The 18,864-nt window shown below is 43.7% G+C and overlaps 1 protein-coding gene across 1 annotated transcript in view; it reads right to left on the bottom strand.

Moving 5' to 3' along the window:
• KALRN (kalirin RhoGEF kinase) overlaps window positions 1–18,864 on the bottom strand; it is a 765,876-nt gene that overhangs the window by 288,375 nt on the left and 458,637 nt on the right. The window contains exon 11 of the mRNA XM_084643219.1: window positions 13,506–13,697. Coding sequence (XP_084499345.1) covers window positions 13,506–13,697 — 192 coding nt within the window. The remainder of the gene's footprint in view (window positions 1–13,505; window positions 13,698–18,864) is intronic.

The following is an 18,864-nucleotide window of genomic DNA, read 5'->3' as shown; positions in this document are numbered from 1 at the left end:
TCATGGGCAAATTCTGAAGTCAGTGGGAGTAGCAAGTGCATACCTAAGGGCAGGATTTGTCCCCATGAGTGATGGTTCATGATAATCAGCTGATGATGTCATAGGCTGATCTCTTATGCATTTAGCTCACATGAAACTATATGCATTTACGTATTTATTATTTGTATTGTGTTAGTAGTATACCCACACAGGCCCCACCTACCCAATCAAGAATGCTATCTCATTGTCCTAGGCTCTGTAGAAATGTATTTGAAGCCATTTCTCCTGTTCTAACAATGGTAATGCATGTGTGTGGGTTTTTTTTTTTCCATTTTATATGTGTGTATGCATCTATGGTGGTGATATCCATGTGATAAATGTATTTACTCTGCACCTTTGACAGCTTCACCTTTTCTCTGCCCACTAATCCATTTTACAAGGACTATTTCTAAGATTCCAAACATGCGAGCACCTTTACACAACTGCCATTTTTTAAAACTGAACCTGTCACAAAGGTCTCTCCTTTCCCCCCTCAAATGGAGAGTCTTCCTCTCACAAAATCCCCCGTCAAAAATTTCATCGACCCAACACCCATAATATTCAGTACTGGACCAGGGGTTTATGTGTAAGGTCTGATATTTCACAACCCTGCAGAGAGGGCTGATATTTGAAAGTCAAATCTCTAGGCAGCCTTGAAAATCTGAGCTGGGAGTTTTATACCGTTTGAAAAGGAAGATTGACGACTTTTCAACAAGACATGCAGCACTTGATTCTACCCCCGAAACGGCGCAAGATATAAGATATTGACACAGTGAAATGTTTATATATAAAAAGCTAATTTTGGCCATTCTTTTTTTGGTCATGCTTTGTTTGTGTTTCAATTATTTTTAAAATTTATCTGTATAGTGAATTGCGGTGGGAGGGGGCTAAAATGCCAGTGGACCAAAAATTAGATGAGGCTTCTTGGGTATATTGGTGAGCAGCTTTGTGTCTTCAAAAGGGTGGACCTTCCCAGAGATCTTAAAAGTTGTCAGTTAAGGGAGTCATTTAATTGATTACCCTGAACATCACAGCACTCAAGCTAATGCGGTCTTAGGATGCATCAGGCGAGGTATTTCCAGTACAGATAAGGAGGTTTTAGTACCGTTATACAAGGTACTGGTGAGACCTCACCTGGAATACTGTGTGCAGTTCTGGTCTCCCATGTTTAAGAAGGATGAATTCAAACTGGAACAGGTACAAAGAAGGGCTAATAGGATGATCCGAGGAATGGAAAACCTGTCTTATGAAAGGAGACTCAAGGAGCTTGGCTTGTTTAGCCTAACTAAAAGAAGGTTGAGGGGAGATATGATTGCTCTCTATAAATATATCAGAGGGATAAATACCGGAGAGGGAGAGAAATTATTTAAGCTCAGTACCAATGTGGACAGAAGAACAAATGGATATAAACTGGTCATCACGAAGTTTAGACTTGAAATTAGACCAAGGTTTCTAACCATCAGAGGAGTGAAATTTTGGAATAGCATTCCAAGGGAAGCAGTGGGGGCAAAAGACCTATCTGGCTTTAAGATTAAACTCAATAAGTTGATGGAGGAGATGGTATGATGGGATAACATGATTTTGGCAATTAATTCATCTTTAAATATTCATGGTAAATAGGCCCAATGGCCTGTGATGGGATGTTAGATGGGGTGGGATTTGAGTTACTACAGAGAATTCTTTCCTGGGTATCTGGCTGGTGAATCTTGCCCATATGCTCAGGGTTCAGCTGATCGCCATATTTGGGGTCGGGAAGGAATTTTCCTCCAGGGCAGATTGGAAGAGGCCCTGGAGGTTTTTCGCCTTCCTCTGTAGCATGGGGCACAGGCCACTTGCTGGAGGATTCTCTGCTCCTTCAAGTCTTTAAACCACGATTTGAGGACTTCAATAGTTCAGACACAGGTGAAAGGTTTTTCGCAGGAGTGGGTGGGTGAGATTCTGTGGCCTGTGTTGTGCAGGAGATCAGACTAGATGATCATAATGGTCCCTTCTGACCTTAATATCTATGAATATCTATGAATTTGATGGGCATATTCTTCAAAATGACAATAGTAACAGTTAAATTTAAGCAATATATTATAAAGTATAGAAAAATAAACTGTGAAGTGGGTCAATTTAAGATGAACAACAGAATTAAACAGTGTCCCAGAAACAGTCATGTTTGCTCTGTGATTAACTTTGATTCATTGTCATCATCTGTTCCGTTTGTTAGAATCCACAGCAGGAGACCATAAACAAGCCAGCATTTAATTTAAAGATTCCCAAGGTCTCTACCACAATATGAAAGCCAACCTCTGTTAAAATTAAAGACCTAAAAGATCTAGATCCCCTAGTTATGGCACTTGCCTGAAGCACAGTGAATTTAATTTCATAACCATAGCACTCTGTGTGTGTGTGTGTATATGTATTTTAAATGGTACAGATAGCAACTCCTATGGTTACGATTACCTGATGCTTTCCAGTAGAAGACCGTGTTTTCAGTTGCTTATAACTTTGTCAAACTTAAACTGTTCAGGCTGACATTCTCCATAGCAGGTGTCTGCTTAAGCTGAAATTTGCAAGGAAGTTTCAGCTAAAACTGATCTGCAGTTTCTGAGAACGAGGTTAGGGAAAAAGAGGGTTACCATCTGGCTGGTATTTGATTGGCCTGGTCGGGTTTTCTATGGATTTGCCAGTTGCCCGAAAAATCATTTAATTTGCCAGGGTTTTTTTTTACGTGGGTCTAAAGTTTTGCATTATTATCACAAGACACGGGGATATCTAATGTTAAAAGTTTCTATGTCCAGCTAAAGATGCTGCAGTGTTCCCACTTCTGCAGTTTACGCAATAACAGATCAAAACTGTTGAAAATATAGCAGCTGTCTGCCCACGAACACTCAAGTGCACCATGCGTGTGGGTGAGAGAGGGTTTAAGTCATATGAGAGTGCAGAGATGTACAAGGCCTATTAAATAATGGAAGATGAGGGAGATGGTGCAAGTGAATCCTACTATACTCCCCCCCCCCCCGAAAAAAAAAAAAGCTAGCATCAGAAACTACACATTCAATGACAACTGGCTAAAGGAAACAGACTACAAAGACTGGCTGGCAGAATTGGCTGATAAAACAAACACCCTGTTTGCTATCAATGATATTATCAGTCTTATCTATATGTGTTTTCTCTCTTGATACTATAAGTGGCTGTTGAATCCGGGGTTGGGATGGTGAGAGTTGTGGAGTTGCCATGTGGTTGGGGTTGCGAAGGGCTTGACTTTTGGGGAGGGTGCTGGGTTTCTTGCATTTCAAAGATGGTAACCCTAGGGGGAAAAAGTTGTTTTGCATATATTAAAAATATTTTTACAACTGTTTCCTTGAGAATATCTAGCACCTCTATGCTTTAGAGCAGGGACTTGATATTGGGAAGGCTGTTCCCCGGAGCCAGAGAGGTGCCTTTAGCCATCCTTATGAAAATTTGTCCAGATTTTGTCAGGATACAAGCGTCTGCAAAATTGCAGTTTGCACATGCTCAGTAGTGACTTGTTAGAGTTTGCAAGCTACATTTGCTCAAGATTCCATTTGTACTGAGCATGCTCAATCCCCCCACAGTTCCTATGTGCTGATCAGAGTGTGCATGCACCATTCATACAGACCAACTGAACATGCTCCATCCGGGGGATGCCAGGGCTGAGCAAGACTGTCCTTACATCATTCATATCTCCATGGTGGTGCTGGACACAGGATCTAAGAGCAGCAGGACAACACCTCCTGTGCTCTCTGTGATTCCCTGCTGGCACCAAGGCAGTGTGTACAAGGAGGAAGCCTCTTGACTGGAATTCACAGAGAGGTGAGAAACGTGGGGGCAGGGGAAAGAGATGCAGGCTGGGGAGAAGGACTAGGGAAGAAGCTTGGGTGGGGATAGGCGCGCAGTGGGAGGAGGGACTGTGGTAGGAGCAAAGGCGGGCAGAAGATGGGAAGGAATAGGAATAAGGGGCAGGAGCAGGAGGAAGGGTGGAGAGGGTAGGAGCTGCGGAGGGAGGGATCAAGAATTGGGGATGGGGCAGGAACAGAGAGAAGGGGGAAGATATAAGCAGGAGGGAAGGAAGAAGCAGGAGTCAGATGGGAAGGGGACAGGCAGGAGCCAGCATGTATAGCAGAAAGGTGGGGATACAGGCAGAACTTGGGAAGGGTCAGGAGCTGGGTATGGGAACCAGGGGCGGGAAGCAGGGGATGGAGGGGATAGGAGTAGGAGGGGACAAGGGGAGGATGTGGGGACAGAAGGCCAAGGCTGGCCCTTCTACCATTTAAAATGGCAGCTTTCTAAGAAACACATAAAAAGGCAGACAGTGAGACCTACTGCATAATAAATAAACAAACAAAAAGGTTTAAACAATCGAAAGACAGGCTTGAAGCCACAGACTGGCCAGTTGGCTGCCAGTTTGGCGTCTGATGCTGAACTGAATGCAGGCGGCATGTGTTTAATCCCCAGAAAACTGGGAAGCTGCATATGCAGCCTTCTACATTACAGAACTGTCACATTTAATGCAGCACCCACGTAGCTTAAATATGCCTATATCAGGTCGGGATTCCTTTGGGGTTTTATATCTGTCACTCCACTGCCAGCCAACATAAAGAACACCAAGGCAGTGCCCAAACTTATGTTTTGCTTAACCCTTCAATACACTGTGGAGTGTATGCTCACCTACATATGGACATTTTTAGACATCCAAATTAATGCTAACAGGTAGCCTTATGGCATGTCTACACTGCATCTGGGAGTCACTCTCCCAGCCTGGGTCCACACACGTGTTCTGGTAGGACTTGTGCTAGTTCTCTCAAAACAGGCGTGTAGTCAGTGCTTCAACGTTGCAGTTTAGACTGGAGCTTGGGCTGTTAAGACCATCCCCTGTCCTCCAGGCTTCAGAGCCTAGGCTCCAACCCAAGCTGTAACATCAACACAGTTATTTTTAGACTGCCAGCACAAGCCCCACTACCATAAGTCTGTGGACCCAGGCCAGGTGGTTTGCCCCCAGATGCACTTTAGATATGCCGTTTAAGCCCCGCCCATGAAGCCAAGAATGTAGTCAAGTGTGTGCCTGTGTCCACCCCTTACTGCTTAACTTCAGCAATTAATGAACAAAAACTGTTCTCAGGCTTGTCTTTATTCAGGCTGAAGACATAAATGCTGCTGGCACATTGCCACATGAGTTCCTGCAGGTCTAAACAAGGGGAGAAAACATCATGTGTGCTAAACAGAAAACAAAATCAGTAGAGAAAGACATAGCATTTATAAGTTGCTAAATTGGTATTTAATTATACAAGACCATTAAAAAAGTTACTAATTATACAGAGCTGTTGACAGTGCCCCTTTATCTTTACATTTCTGATACAGGATATTGCCAACCCCAAGGATTCTAAAAGCTTGAGTCTGGCCTTAAAATCATGCAATTACCTTTAAAATAATTTGATTTAAAAATACTAAAATTTTATTTTCTTTTTATTTGCCTTCTGGTTTTTGAGTCTTTAGGGTGCCCTTGGGTTGCATTTGCAACCTTTTCTCCAAAAGCATGAAGTCTAGAAACTTACTTATTTTTTAAATGAAAGCTGAGATTCTATTGAAATCACTTGAGTCCAGGAGCTGGAGCTTTATGAAAAATACCAAATATCACAGCCTTACAGTACGATCATGAAAGTTGGAATTCATAGCAAGTGATGGTGAAACCTACAGACAGACTTGACACAAAAACCTACACTAAGACACCGTCAAAGCTTGGGGAAATGACTCATGTACAAGTCTGCAGAATTCTTCTATGCTGAAAGCTCACTGGCAATCGTTTCTAATTCTGCCCTGGCATATGGGTTATTGGATTTGATCCCCAAGAGAGCACTTTCAGGTCTTGGGATAAAGAATGTCTAGTAGTCTTTGGCCTAGCAGGCTTTGAAAGATATGTATGATGATCTTAAATGATATTTAATGTATTACAATAGCGAGGCACACAGTATAAAGTTTTTATGTGCCTGGAAATAGGATAAGATACGGTAGCTACAGTACTTATGAATGATCAAGTGGGAGTGACTTGTGTAGTTCATCCTAAATTCATGGCACTGAAACATTTATACTGCACCAGAAAATCGTATTTTCAGTATATGCCATGTAGTCTTAGCAATGATTTTGAGAGTTTTTAAAATGTTTTATTGGTACTATTTTTCATACCCCTTCATCAGTAAAGAAAGCATCCTTAGTATAATGAGTCCAGGCCTCATAGGAGACCATGTGCAAGAAGCAGTGCTTGGAGTCTCCCCTTTCCAATGATGTAAAAAAGCGACTTCTAGCCTTGATAGGTCATAAGATATCTGTCCTTAAAATAGTCACTGATTCAGGGCTAAATATTGTCCTGTGTCTTCTGCCAGTGCAATCCAGGCAGTAGGGTTTCCACCTTTGTAATTGCTGGTAACCAGACCCCTGAGGCCCTGCCCCTTCTCCGCCCCCTCCCCTGAGGACCTGATCCCATTGCTCACTCCTCTCCCACCCCATCGCTCACGGGATTGTCTCCATCTCCCTCCCTGCCAGGCTCCCTCCCCCACGTCCAGGCTCCTTGCTGCAGCCTGACAAGGAGCCTGCCTGCTGGTAGGAGACAACCCTAGCTGAGCGGGGCTGGCGTGAGTTAATGACTCAGCACCTCACCCTGCCCCGTGGTAACCAGCCTTTTGGTGTCTGGTCAGTACATCTGACTGGACACTGCCAGGTCCCCTTTTTGACCGGACTTTCTGGTCGAAAACTAGGCACCTGGCAACCCTATCAGGTAGGGAACTGGGGGAAGAACAGGGAAGGAAGGATTTTTCTGGCAAGTTGATGGATTGATTGATTTACTTCTGAAATGGGAGTTGTTTGAAGCTGCTCAGATGTTGGGAATCTTAGACGTAGTCCCAGACAGAGATGGATTAATGGGCAGGGTGCACGTGAAGTGGTCACAGATGCATGATAAATGCAGTCAGTCATATGGTTCTAGAATTAATCATATACATGTTAGAGAGACTACCAAAGACACGAGTTAATTACAAGACGACAGTCGGAATACTTCCACAAAGACTGTGTCAGCAAGACTGACTTCCCACTACTGAACTCTCTTTAAACAGCTGTTTCAATAGATCCATTATCAAAAAATGAGAATTTGAGAAACTTAGATGAAAACTAGGTCTAAACCAAAGCTTCCTGCATTATTGCTAAGAAAACACTACCAGTGTGGGGGTGGTAGGTGACCACAAGAGGTGTGCAGTCAGAGGTGGTTATATTTCTGTACTGAAGCAGGCTATCTCAAGGTATGCAGGTGGCCCATTACAAGATGTGATCTACTTCTCTGATGGAGTGTCCTTGTTTGGTGAAGGTGGTTTTAAGTGTGTATCACAGACTTTCTCCTCAGAGCATATTCTTTGGTATCTGTGTCTGGCTGATAGGTCAGATGTGGCGTGATCACTTTGTGAAGTGTTCACCCACAGGTGATATGGTGTTTTTGTCTTCAGTCTTTTTCCTGTGGGAGTTCATTCAAGAGCATGCTGATTGTCTGGTTTCACCCACATAGTTGTTACTGGGGCATTTAGAGCACTGGATGAGGTATACCACCCCACAGTAGAACCCATATGGGATATCATCAAACAACTAGAACCCATACTTGATGGGGACCCCATCGTGAAGGAAATCTTTCCTGAACCCTCACTTCTGGCTTTCAAACAACCTCCCAACTCTCCAAACTCATCATCAGAAGCAAGCTTCCCAAAGACTAGAATGCACCAATGCAAACCCTGCCAGAACAACAGATGCAAAACCTGCACACATATTTCCACTTCTACAATGATCAACACCCTCCACAACATGCCTTTCAAGAGCCACGGATCCTACACATGTCTATCACAACATGTGGCATACCTTACCCAGTGCACTATATACCCCAATAGCAACTATCTGGGTGAAACCACTGCGTTCTCAAATGAACTCACACAGGAAAATGATAAAAGAGAAAAATATCCAGTCACCTGTGGGTGAACACTTTTCACAAAGTGATCACTCCATGTCTGACCTATCAGTCCTCATCCTCAAAGGAAACCTGCACAACACTTTCAAAAGATGAGCCTGAGAGCTTAAATTCATAACTCTGCTAGATACTGAAAATCATAGACTGAACAGAGACACTGGATTTATGGCTTATTACAACAATCTGTAACCCACTAATCCCTCTTTTAGCCCTATGACTTCAGATGTGCTAACGTGCCACAACACCTTAAATGGGCCCTTAGTATATTTGCTAACTACTAATGCTAAGGAATCAGTTCCACTTTGCATTTAGCTGTGAAGACCTGAAGAAGAGCTCTGTGTAGCTCAAAAGCTTGTCTTTCTCACCAACAGAAGTGAGAAAGATATTACTTTGCCCCCCTTGTCTCTCTAATATCCTGGGACCGACACAGCTACAGCTACACTGCATACATGTGTTTAATGTGTCAGACAAACAGCATAATCCCTGCCCTGAGGAGCCTACAGGCTAAAGGTGTGAATGGGCACAGTACAAAACAATACAAGGCACTGCAATGCAAACAACTGATCTGCAGTTAATCCTAGAGGGGTATGTTGGCATTGTAACTGGAATACTTCCTAGAAAAGAGCAGCAACAGAACTCAGGTGTCGACATGTTACTGCTGTCACTAAAAGATTTTCTGCCTTGAGATATGTGTTGTTAGGATATAGATATTCAGGCCTGTCTGCAAAGGCCTGTACTCTAAGAATTTAGGTGTATTCTTATCACTTGGCTAGTGATAGAGGTATAAAAGAAAGAATCAAAATCACTGTCTGCTGGTGTAAGGGCCTTCTCTTACTGTGACAGTCTGAGGCCCTGTTCTTAGGCTAAGGCCTTTGGCTAAGCAGCAGAGGCAGCCATAAGCTGGGAAGCGAACGGTCACATCCTCACATTCCAAACTAGTCACATTGAAATAAGGTGCTATTGGGCTGTTAGGCACTATCAGGACAGGATTGTATTCCTATCACCTCCAGAGAAAGGGAAGTGCCTAGAAAATGTAAAAGGAAACTTAGTTTGATAGCATCCTGTCTGGCAAGAACTCACTTATCAATAGCTGGGATGTGAAATCCTCACTTCTGTATTGTTTTGTCATTATAGTTCCCACTTTGCTGTTGTTTGTCTGTATAATCTCTGTCTGGTTCTGTGATTGTTCCTGTCTGCTGTATAATTAATTTTGCTGGGTGTAAACTAATTGAGGTGGTGGGATATAATTGGTTACATAATCATGTTACAATATGTTAGGATTGGTTAGTTAAATTTCAGGAAAATGATTGGTTAAGGTATAGCTAAGCAGAACTCAAGTTTTACTATGTAATCTGTAGTCAATGAGGAAGTGACGGGGTGTGGGTGGGGGTGGGCATGTGGGTGTGTGAGATGGGAACAGGGAATGGGGATAAGAAAATTGGAATCATGTTTTGCTAAAGGGGGAGATGGGAACAGGGAATGGGGGTAAGAAAATTGGAATCATGTTTTGCTAAATGGGGAGATGGGAACAGGGAATGGGGCTAAGAAAATTGGAATCATGTTTTGCTAAAGGGGGAAATGGGAACAGGGAATGGGAGTAAGGAAGTTGGAATCATGTTTGGCTAAGGGCAGGAATGGGAACAAGGACACAGGTGTAAGGCTTTGTGGTGTCAGAGCTGGGAAGGAGGATACTAAGGAAGGAAACTGGAATCATGCTTGCTGGAAGTTCACCCCAATAAACATCGAATTGTTTGCACCTTTGGACTTCGGGTATTGTTGCTCTCTGTTCATGCGAGAAGGACCAGGGAAGTAAGTGGGTGAAGGAATAAGCCCCCTAACATGTGTCTGAACTTCTTCCCTAACTCAGTTAAAATCAATAGAGAGTTTTGCCTGATAAAACTGAGTGAAGGCTTTAGAATTGGACCCTAATGATTACAGCTTAGCTGGATTGGGAGCCCAGCTAATACACAGAAATATGCCATGTGTGGACCAATTCTGAAAAAGTGTCAAAAATAAATAGAGGCTTACGGGTCTAGTTTGGGATGGATATTAGCTCAGGGGTTAGAGCATGAGGCTTCTGGATTTGGTTCCAGACTGATCTGTGTGACCTGGGGTATTCACAAAGCGATTGTGGACTGGATTTCAGTTAGAGACCAATAAATCTCTATTTTCCTGTGAAGGAAGTCAGCTAACACAGAAATGGGCAAAGAATTTGAACACTACCATAGGGAAAAATGGCAAGAGAGTATAATTTCTTCACTTTTAAAGAGTTCAACCATCTATTTTACAGCCATACTGAAAAACATTTATGTTGGTTAATTCTCCACTTTTCAATAAAATTCAAGGTCCAAACAAAGCCAAGCCATGCGTCATTTTCACTTAGGTCAACCTATTTATACTATAAAAAGGCAGCTCCAGACCCAAACATGTGCCTAGACTCTACTGGTTTAACATTTTGCCCTTCGCACAAGCTCACTTCTGGCACTCTTAATTTACTTCATTGTCTCTTCGGTGTTTGCTGTATCTGGCAGATGAACACTGAAACCTCAGCAATTTCCTCACTAAACTCTCTTGGCAATAAGCATGCTGTTGGGGCCATGTGATTAATGCCAGTGCTTCTAATCTAAGATATGGAAACATGCTAGAGGAATGATACAGGTAACAACAGGGGATGAAATTCAGTCCACCCACATATAGCCAAACTCTTTGGATTCACATGAGTAAAGTGTCAAGGGGCTGGAGAAGTGAAAGCTTCCCCTGTGTAGCAGAGCTACTGTGCATCTCCCAACTCCTTGTGGCTGCTATGAACTGCAATAGCAGCTGCCGTGGCTCTGCATCAATTGCAAAGGCTATCAAAGCCACTGGATTCCCATAAACATGGATCTGTGGCTCCTTCCCCAGTCTGCTGTCACTGAAGCCTTTGAATCAGTTCCACATGGGTTTGCAAACCCCACGTGTGCTGTGAATAGTGCACATGCTGCACTCCACTCATGTCCCCCTGCACAGAAGCCAGGTGGAGTTTATGCGATACAGAGGTCCTAGCACCATCCTCTCTGCATCATGGGTGAATTTCACTCTGACAGAGATTCTGGGCTAGTTATGGATCTCAAACAGCTAGTTCAGATTTCACCCACTGCTACCTTAAATTATGGACCAGATGCTGATCTCAAATACAGCGGGGCTGAAGCCGGTGGTCCCCCCCACCCCAACCTGGGAACAGCATGGTGCTGAAGCCGATGGCCCCCCACCCCAGCCAGGAGCGAGGTGGGGCAGAAGCCGGCGGCCCCTCCGCAACCTGGGAGCAGCATGGTGCTGAAGCTGATGGCCCCCCGCCCCAGCCAGGAGCGACGCGGGGCAGAAGCCGGCGGCCCCCTCTCCAAGCTGGGAGCAGCATGGGGCTGAAGCCGGCACCCCCTTCCCCAAGCTGGGAGCGGTGCAGGGCTGAAGCTGTTGGGTTCCCCACCCAAGCTGGGAGCAGCATGGGGCTGATTGATGCCAGCACCCCCTCAAGCCTCTGAAGCCAGGAGCAGCATGGGGCTGAAACTGGCAAAGCCAGGAGCCCCAGCACCCACCCCGAAGCTGGGAGACACCCCTGCCTGCACCCTGAGCTACCCCCTTCCCTGCACCCGGCGCTACCCCTTGCCCGCACACAGCCCTGCTACCCACCTCCTTGCACCCTGAGCTACCCCCCTGCACACACACAGCCCCTAGCTGTCCCCTCCCTGCACCTTGAGCAGTTTTCAAACTGTTTGAACTGAGTTCCCCCTTCGAGTTATAATTTTTCGTTGCATTCTCCCCACAGCCCAGACAGGCTGGGTGGCCTCCGGAGTGAGTCAGGGGTGGCGGTGGGGCTCCCTCCCTGGACCCTGCTGTGCGGTGCTGGGCTGGCTCAAGCCCTGCCAGCTCTTGCCCTGCCCCCAAATAGAAGTAAAACTATGCCCATGCCCAAGAGTCCTCCCCGGCCCAGAACCCCGAATTCCCGTCTCCTGCCCCCGCGGGCTCTGGTGTTTTTATGGCATGTTGAGGGGCGCCTCAGCAAGAAAAAGGTTGAGAACCCCTGGCTTAAAATGCCAATGGCTTCTTGAAGCCCTCTCTACACTAGCATTGCAAGCTACCATCTGTGGAGCTGAACCAGTGCTAGCAACAATAGGAATTTTTTATAAATAATTTCTAGTGCAGACATAACCAATGAAGTTACACATGATGTACACCAGTGTAACTGAGATGAGAATCTGACTCTATATTGGACACTAGAGCAATAACTTGGTCTGAGAATTATGGCCCCAATTCAGCAAGGCACTTAAGCACACGCTTAACCTGAAGCACATAAATACTGATGTTAAAAGGACTTACCATGTGCTTAGATTTAGACTTTTTTTTAAGTACCCTGCAGAATCAGGACCTGTATGTGCAACTTTGCGCACCCTACTCTTCCAACAGCTGAAAGTTCATTACTGTATCTCCAAGGCTTAACAAAAGTGAGACATATACTGCAAATCATTAATACTTTCTCGGAGGCTACCTCTGTCATCATAAGACTTTTGTTTATGGACGTTCCCCCACTTTGCTGAAGCCTATTATAGAGGACTTGTTTGTAGTATGCAATTCAACTAATACAGGCAAAGCCTTCAGCTAATAAGAGCATCTCTATGGATCAAGTATGCTGTTGCATACTGATGCTACAGTGCATGAAAACAATGGTTCTGACTAATTCCATCTCCCTCAGAAGAAAGCCTATCTTTAAAAGTCACTCATTGCTGAATGGCCTTTGGTCTACAGAAAAATGTGAGGTATGCTTTAATTACGTCCCCAGGGGCCTCCTATTTGATGTCTTGTCCACTGTATCTCAGTCGAGACAGCCTTATCTTTGAATGTTTTTCACTTACACTGAACAGCATGTATTCAGGTTTTCTCTTAGTCATCAAAACCTCATGTGTACGCATGCTTGTGAGGCCCTATGGTTAATTTGGAAAACAAAAATCAGCTTCATTAACCAGTTTAATTTTTCTAGACACACTTACTAATAATGGCTGTGTTATTTTTTCTAGAAACAGTAACAGTGGTTACATTAATTAATGCTACATTAAAACAGAATTCCTCAAGGAGTACAAATTGCCCTGCAGACATGTTTACGTCTAATGAGTTTATCCTAATTGATGTTCTTAGACCTCAAACATATATGACTGGCCATTTATTTTACAGTGTCACCTTTTAATTGTGAATTAACCACTGTTTGGTCTGTTTTTGCTATAATGTCTCACTATGCTATTGTTCCATATCATGCATAAAAATGTCTTAAGCACATTTCTCCTCTTTACTGCAGTTAGGTCCCAAGCATCCAAATCAAATAAGGCAGGAATTTGGCATGCGCCCTGTGCAATAAATGCATCCTGTTTGTGTCCTCTGAGTTTTCACTTTGTACATTGAGTCAGTCTGTTGCATCATTCTGCAATATAGAGAAACTCTATCACGTGCATCTTACCTCTTTGGTGTGAGTGTGGAAGGAGACAGACATGTCCAAGAGAAGTTTCCTCTGTTCCACTCTCCGGACAAAGTCCTGAATCCGCACTTCCAGATGCCGGGCTGCTTTGTAGATCTCTTCAGGATCACATTCCCCAGTCTGAGCCAACTGCTCTGCAGCCTCTAAAAGCTTGTCTGCATTTGTGTATGTATTCTACCAGAAAAGAAAGCAAGGAACAGAGTATGAGTAATATAACTGTGGCAAATAAACTACTGAAACAAGCTGCTTGCAGTTTCAAAGGCATGAAAGCGAGTGATAATCAGAGTTGTAAAACAATGGTAATAATTCCTATTGGTGCTGCCATCTGTGAGAGGAGCAAGTATTAACCCACATAGACTAATCCCTGAATAGGCATGAAATAATTTCTTGTTTGAAACGCACACCACTACAGCGCTAGCTAGCCTGACAGATAAGTATCACTGTGTACTTGTTTTTTCCAGAATTCTGGAATTTCTCAAAGATACAGTAATGAAGCAACTGGAGTTAACCACTTCAGAGGCAGAAGATGTCTCACGTGACACTTGGCAGCACACTGGTTAGGAAGGGCTCCTAATGGCGATCATATTGCAGCATGTAATCATATTAGCCCGAAATATCTCATCTGCAAGAAATGTATGAATTTCGGTGGCTTTTGTGTGGTAAGTTGGGAGAAATCCAAGTGTGAGATTTTGTCTTCAAGTTGCTTCTATGTTATCTCTTATCTGTTGAACACTTGATTTATAAGAAGGAGACAATCACTGCTACTGTGGGCTGGCTAATCAAACAATGTGAAATGCTTATGAATGACATCATTTCCAGTATGTCTGAGGTACTTACCTGGCCCTTATCACTATAGTAGCTATGCAGCTCACAATTATTTAATGTATTTATCCTCACAACACCCCTGTGAGGCAAGGAAGTGCTATTATCCCCATTTTACAGATGGGAAACAGAGGCACACAGTGACAAAGTGACTTGTCCAAGGAAATCTGTAGCAGAGCACGCATTGAACCCAGGCCTCCCAAGTCATAATCTAGTACCCTAATCATTGGGCCATCCTTCCTCTCCTCCTTTCCATTCCATCTGTGGAAAACTCTGCTATACTAATATACAAAGAGTATGTCCCATGAAATAGAAATGGTGTATAGACAGCACAGACCATTAATTCCAAAATAGAGAGTTATACAGTCAGTTTGATGGATTATTTATTGTTAAGATTATTATTTGTGTAGGTCTAGATTGTGCAACCAGTGCTCACAGTGATGGGCACTTACTTTCCCCAAGTAGTCCCACTGAAGTCAATAACCCATAGTGACCAAAGCTCAGTACCAATGTGGACACAAGAACAAATGGATATAAACTGGTCATCACGAAGTTTAGACTTGAAATTAGACGAAGGTTTCTAACCATCAGAGCAGTGAAGTTTTGGAATAGCCTTCCAAGGGAAGCAGTGGGGGCAAAAGACCTATCTGGCTTTAAGATTAAACTCGATAAGTTTATGAAGGAGATGGTATGATGGGATAACATGATTCTGTCAATTAATTGATCTTTAAATATACATGGTAAATAGGCCCAGTGGCCTATGATGGGATGTTAGATGGGGTGGGATCTGAGTTACTACAGAGAATTCTTTCCTGGGTATCTGGCTGGTGAATCTTGCCCATATGCTCAGGGTTCAGCTGATCGCCATATTTGGGGTCAGGAAGGAATTTTCCTCCAGGGCAGATTGGAAGAGGCCCTGGAGGTTTTTCGCCTTCCTCTGTAGCATGGGGCACGGGTCACTTGCTGGAGGATTCTCTGCTCCTTCAAGTCTTTAAACCATGATTTGAGGACTTCAATAGCTCAGACATAGGTGAGATGTTTATCGCAGGAGTGGGTGGGTGAGATTCTGTGGCCTGCATTGTGCAGGAGGTCAGACTAGATGATCATAATTGTCCCTTCTGACCTTAATATCTATGAATAAAAAAAAGAGTGCTAGGCAATTTACAATCAAATAAGGAGATAACATATCAGCCCAAAGGAGTTTCCAATCAGGAGACGGGATTTTCAAAAGCGCTCAGCACTGGCCTCACTCTACTCCCATTGAAGTCAAAGGGAGCTTTACCATTCATTTCAATAGAAGCAGAGTTATGCCAGCACTAAGGGCTTCTGAAAATCCCATGCAGAGATCTTTCTCAGCCGAGATATACATTAACTTATTGAAAAGTGTGGACATATGCATCCCCCTGAGCATTTAAGGAACAATGTCAGTCTAAAAGCCATGAATCAAATCCCGAAGTCCTCACACAGAGGATATGCTGATTGAGTCAATAGAAGTCACCAGAGTAAAAACTAAGTAAAAAGTAGGTAACAGTCTCAAAAGCTGTCCCCGTATATTTAGGAAAAAATCCCTTACCTACACTACAAAAAAAAATCTTAGATTATTGAAGTAGAATGAATATGGGATATGTAATTCACTGTTAATTTTCCCTATTTCTGCTGATTGGGTATAAATATAACCTTTTTTGCATTTCTCCTTTTGGACAATAAAGCAGTATAATAGTTTTGCTTCTAATAGTAAATTCCTTTCGCTTTCAGGTTCTTATGCAGTAGCACAATGCCATAGGCACAGAATCACAGAAGATTAGGACTGGAAGAGACCTCAGGAGGTCATCTAGTCCAACCCCCTGCTCAAAGCAGAACCAATCCCCAACTAAATCATCCCAGCCAGGGCTTTGTCAAGCCAGGCCTTAAAAACCTCTAAGGATGGAGATTCCACCACCTTCCGAGGTAACCCATTCCAGTGCTTCACCACCCTCCTAGTGAAATAGTTTTTCCTAATATCTAACCTAGCCCTCCCCAACTGCAACTTGAGACCATTGTTCCTTATTCTATCATCTGCCACCACTGAGAACAGCCTAGCTCCATCCTCTTTGGAACCCCCCTTCACGTAGTTGAAGGCTGCTATTAAATCCCCCCTCACTCTTCTCTTCTGCAGACTAAATAAACCCAGTTCCCTCAGTCTGTCCTCATAAGTCATGTGCCCAAGCCCCCTAATCATTTTTGTTGCCCTTTGCTGAACTCTCTCCAATTTGTCCATATCCTTTCTGTAGAGGGAGGCCCAAAACTGGACACAGTACTCCAGATGTGGCCTCACCAGTGCTGAATCAAGGGGAATAATCACTTTCCCCGGTCTGCTGGCAATGCTCCTACTAATGCAGCCCAATATGCCGTCAGCCTTCTTGGCATCAAGGGCACATTGTTGACTCATATCCAGCTTCTTGTCTTCTGTAATCCCAGGTCCTTTTGTGCAGAACTGCCGCTTAACCAGTCGGTCCCCAGTCTGTAGCAGTGCATGGGATTATTCTGTCCTAAGTGTAGGACTCTGCACTTGTCCTTGTTGAACCTCATCAGATTTCTTTTGGCCCAATCCTCCAATTTATCTAGGTCACTCTGGACCCTATCACTACCCTCCAGCATATCTACCTCTCCCTCCATGTTAGTGTCATTAGCGAATTTGCTGAGGGTGCAATCCATCCCATCATCCAGATCATTAATGAAGATGTTGAACAAAACCGGCCCCAGGACCGACCCCTGGGGCACTCTGCTTGATACTGGCTGCCAACTAAACATAATAGCCATTGACCACTACCCAATGAGCCCAGCGATCTAGCCAGTTTTCTATCTACCTTATAGTCCATTCATCCAATCCATACTTTTTTAACTTGAGGGCAAGAATACTGTGGGAGATTGTATCAAAAGCTTTGCTAAAGTCAAGGTATACCATGTCCACCACTTTCCCCATATGCACAGAGCCAGTTCTCTCATCATAACCGGCGATCAGGTTGGTCAGGCATCACTTGCCCTTGGTGAATTGATGTTTAGATTCTGGACAACGTAGGGCAATGCTAATTTTTTAAAAAATAACCAGTGCAGCTGTGTACCACTTATATACGCATGAGTGAACAAGCCTGGATAAAATATTTCTTGAGTTCTAGAGATTCCCCCACTCCTTTTTAACGCATCTCTGTCCTTCCAGACCCCAGCCAGGGCTTGGAGCAGGTGCAAAGTTCCACAGGAGAAGCTGTTCTTGGGCATTTCCTGCCCCACTGGAATCACAAAGCCTGTTCTTTAGAGATTTCCAGCTCAGCTTTGCAGCCCTAGTGGTTCATGTAAATTCCAGATAACTCTCAAAGGTTAGTTGCTTACCTAAACTAAACTTGAACTCCAGACCTTGATGTACACACAAAAGAACTGGCATTCCTTGACATAAAAGAATATAAATACAACAACGATCTAATAAGCAAGCACAGAGTCTTTTTTCCCCATTTACTTATAAAACATGCCTGCATTTTGTGACGTGTACTCAAGTGTTTCATTGTAGATCAATCTTTAACACACTTTTCCCAGAACATTAGCTCTCCCCAACCCACCACCTGATGGGTGCTAATCAAAAATCCATCTAAGGTGAAGCTAACATGCTGTGTTCGAAATTGGTATTTCATTGCTGTTTCACATGTTTTCACGTGCCATTCCATATCCCTCATCAATTCCGTCTCTGTTTAGACTGTAAGACAGCAGTAGTCAATTATTTTTTGTCAAGGTCCAAATTTCTTGGTCAAGGTATTGTCAAGTTCCAGACTCTAGAGAAAATAATAATAAATAATAATAATAATAATAAAGCAACAATAATGATAAGAAGTAAATAAATAAAAAGATTTCAGGGTTGATTCAAAAGCAGCTGGGGGTTCAGATTTGGCCCATGTTCTGCCTATTTATTACCTCTGCTGTAAGTTCTTCAGGGCAGAGACCGTGTCTTATTTGTTTAACGCTCCTCCTGCTCTTTTGGTTCTGTATAAATAATAACGTACCAGATCACCCTTCACATAGGGAAAACCCAAAGGAGGGACTTTGGGGAGGATAAAAAATATATATGAGGTGCCCCTTAGGGAGCTTTTCTTGAACACCTCTCCCTGCTCCCTCACCGCCAAGTTAAAAAAGGAGGTCCAAAACCCACCAGGTTGCCCAATAACCATGCTCATCTTGAAGGATTCATAAGAAACCTAGGATCTGGGTCACTGCAGAAGCTCCAAGATTCCCTGTTTCCCCACTTTGCTTCCAGGTAGAGTGACTCCACCGAAGTCGTGCTACCAGGACTTGCCTTGTTAGCCAGTACACCCATATCCATAATCCTCCCTTAAAGTGGAGTTAAAGAGCAGAGATGGGAAACCATACAAGAGTTAATGCAGCCTGTAGGTGAAATTACTGTTGCTGGCAAAGAGGAGACAATGTACAGCCTTCTCCCTGCTGCTGCCTCCGTATGGCTCCCCAAACCTGCAGAAGGTTCTCTAAGGAGTCCTTA

This window comes from Lepidochelys olivacea (genome assembly GCF_965140295.1).
Source record: "Lepidochelys olivacea isolate rLepOli2 genome assembly, chromosome: 11".
Lineage (NCBI taxonomy): Eukaryota > Metazoa > Chordata > Testudines > Cheloniidae > Lepidochelys > Lepidochelys olivacea.
This window is presented reverse-complemented; position numbering and strand designations above follow the sequence as displayed.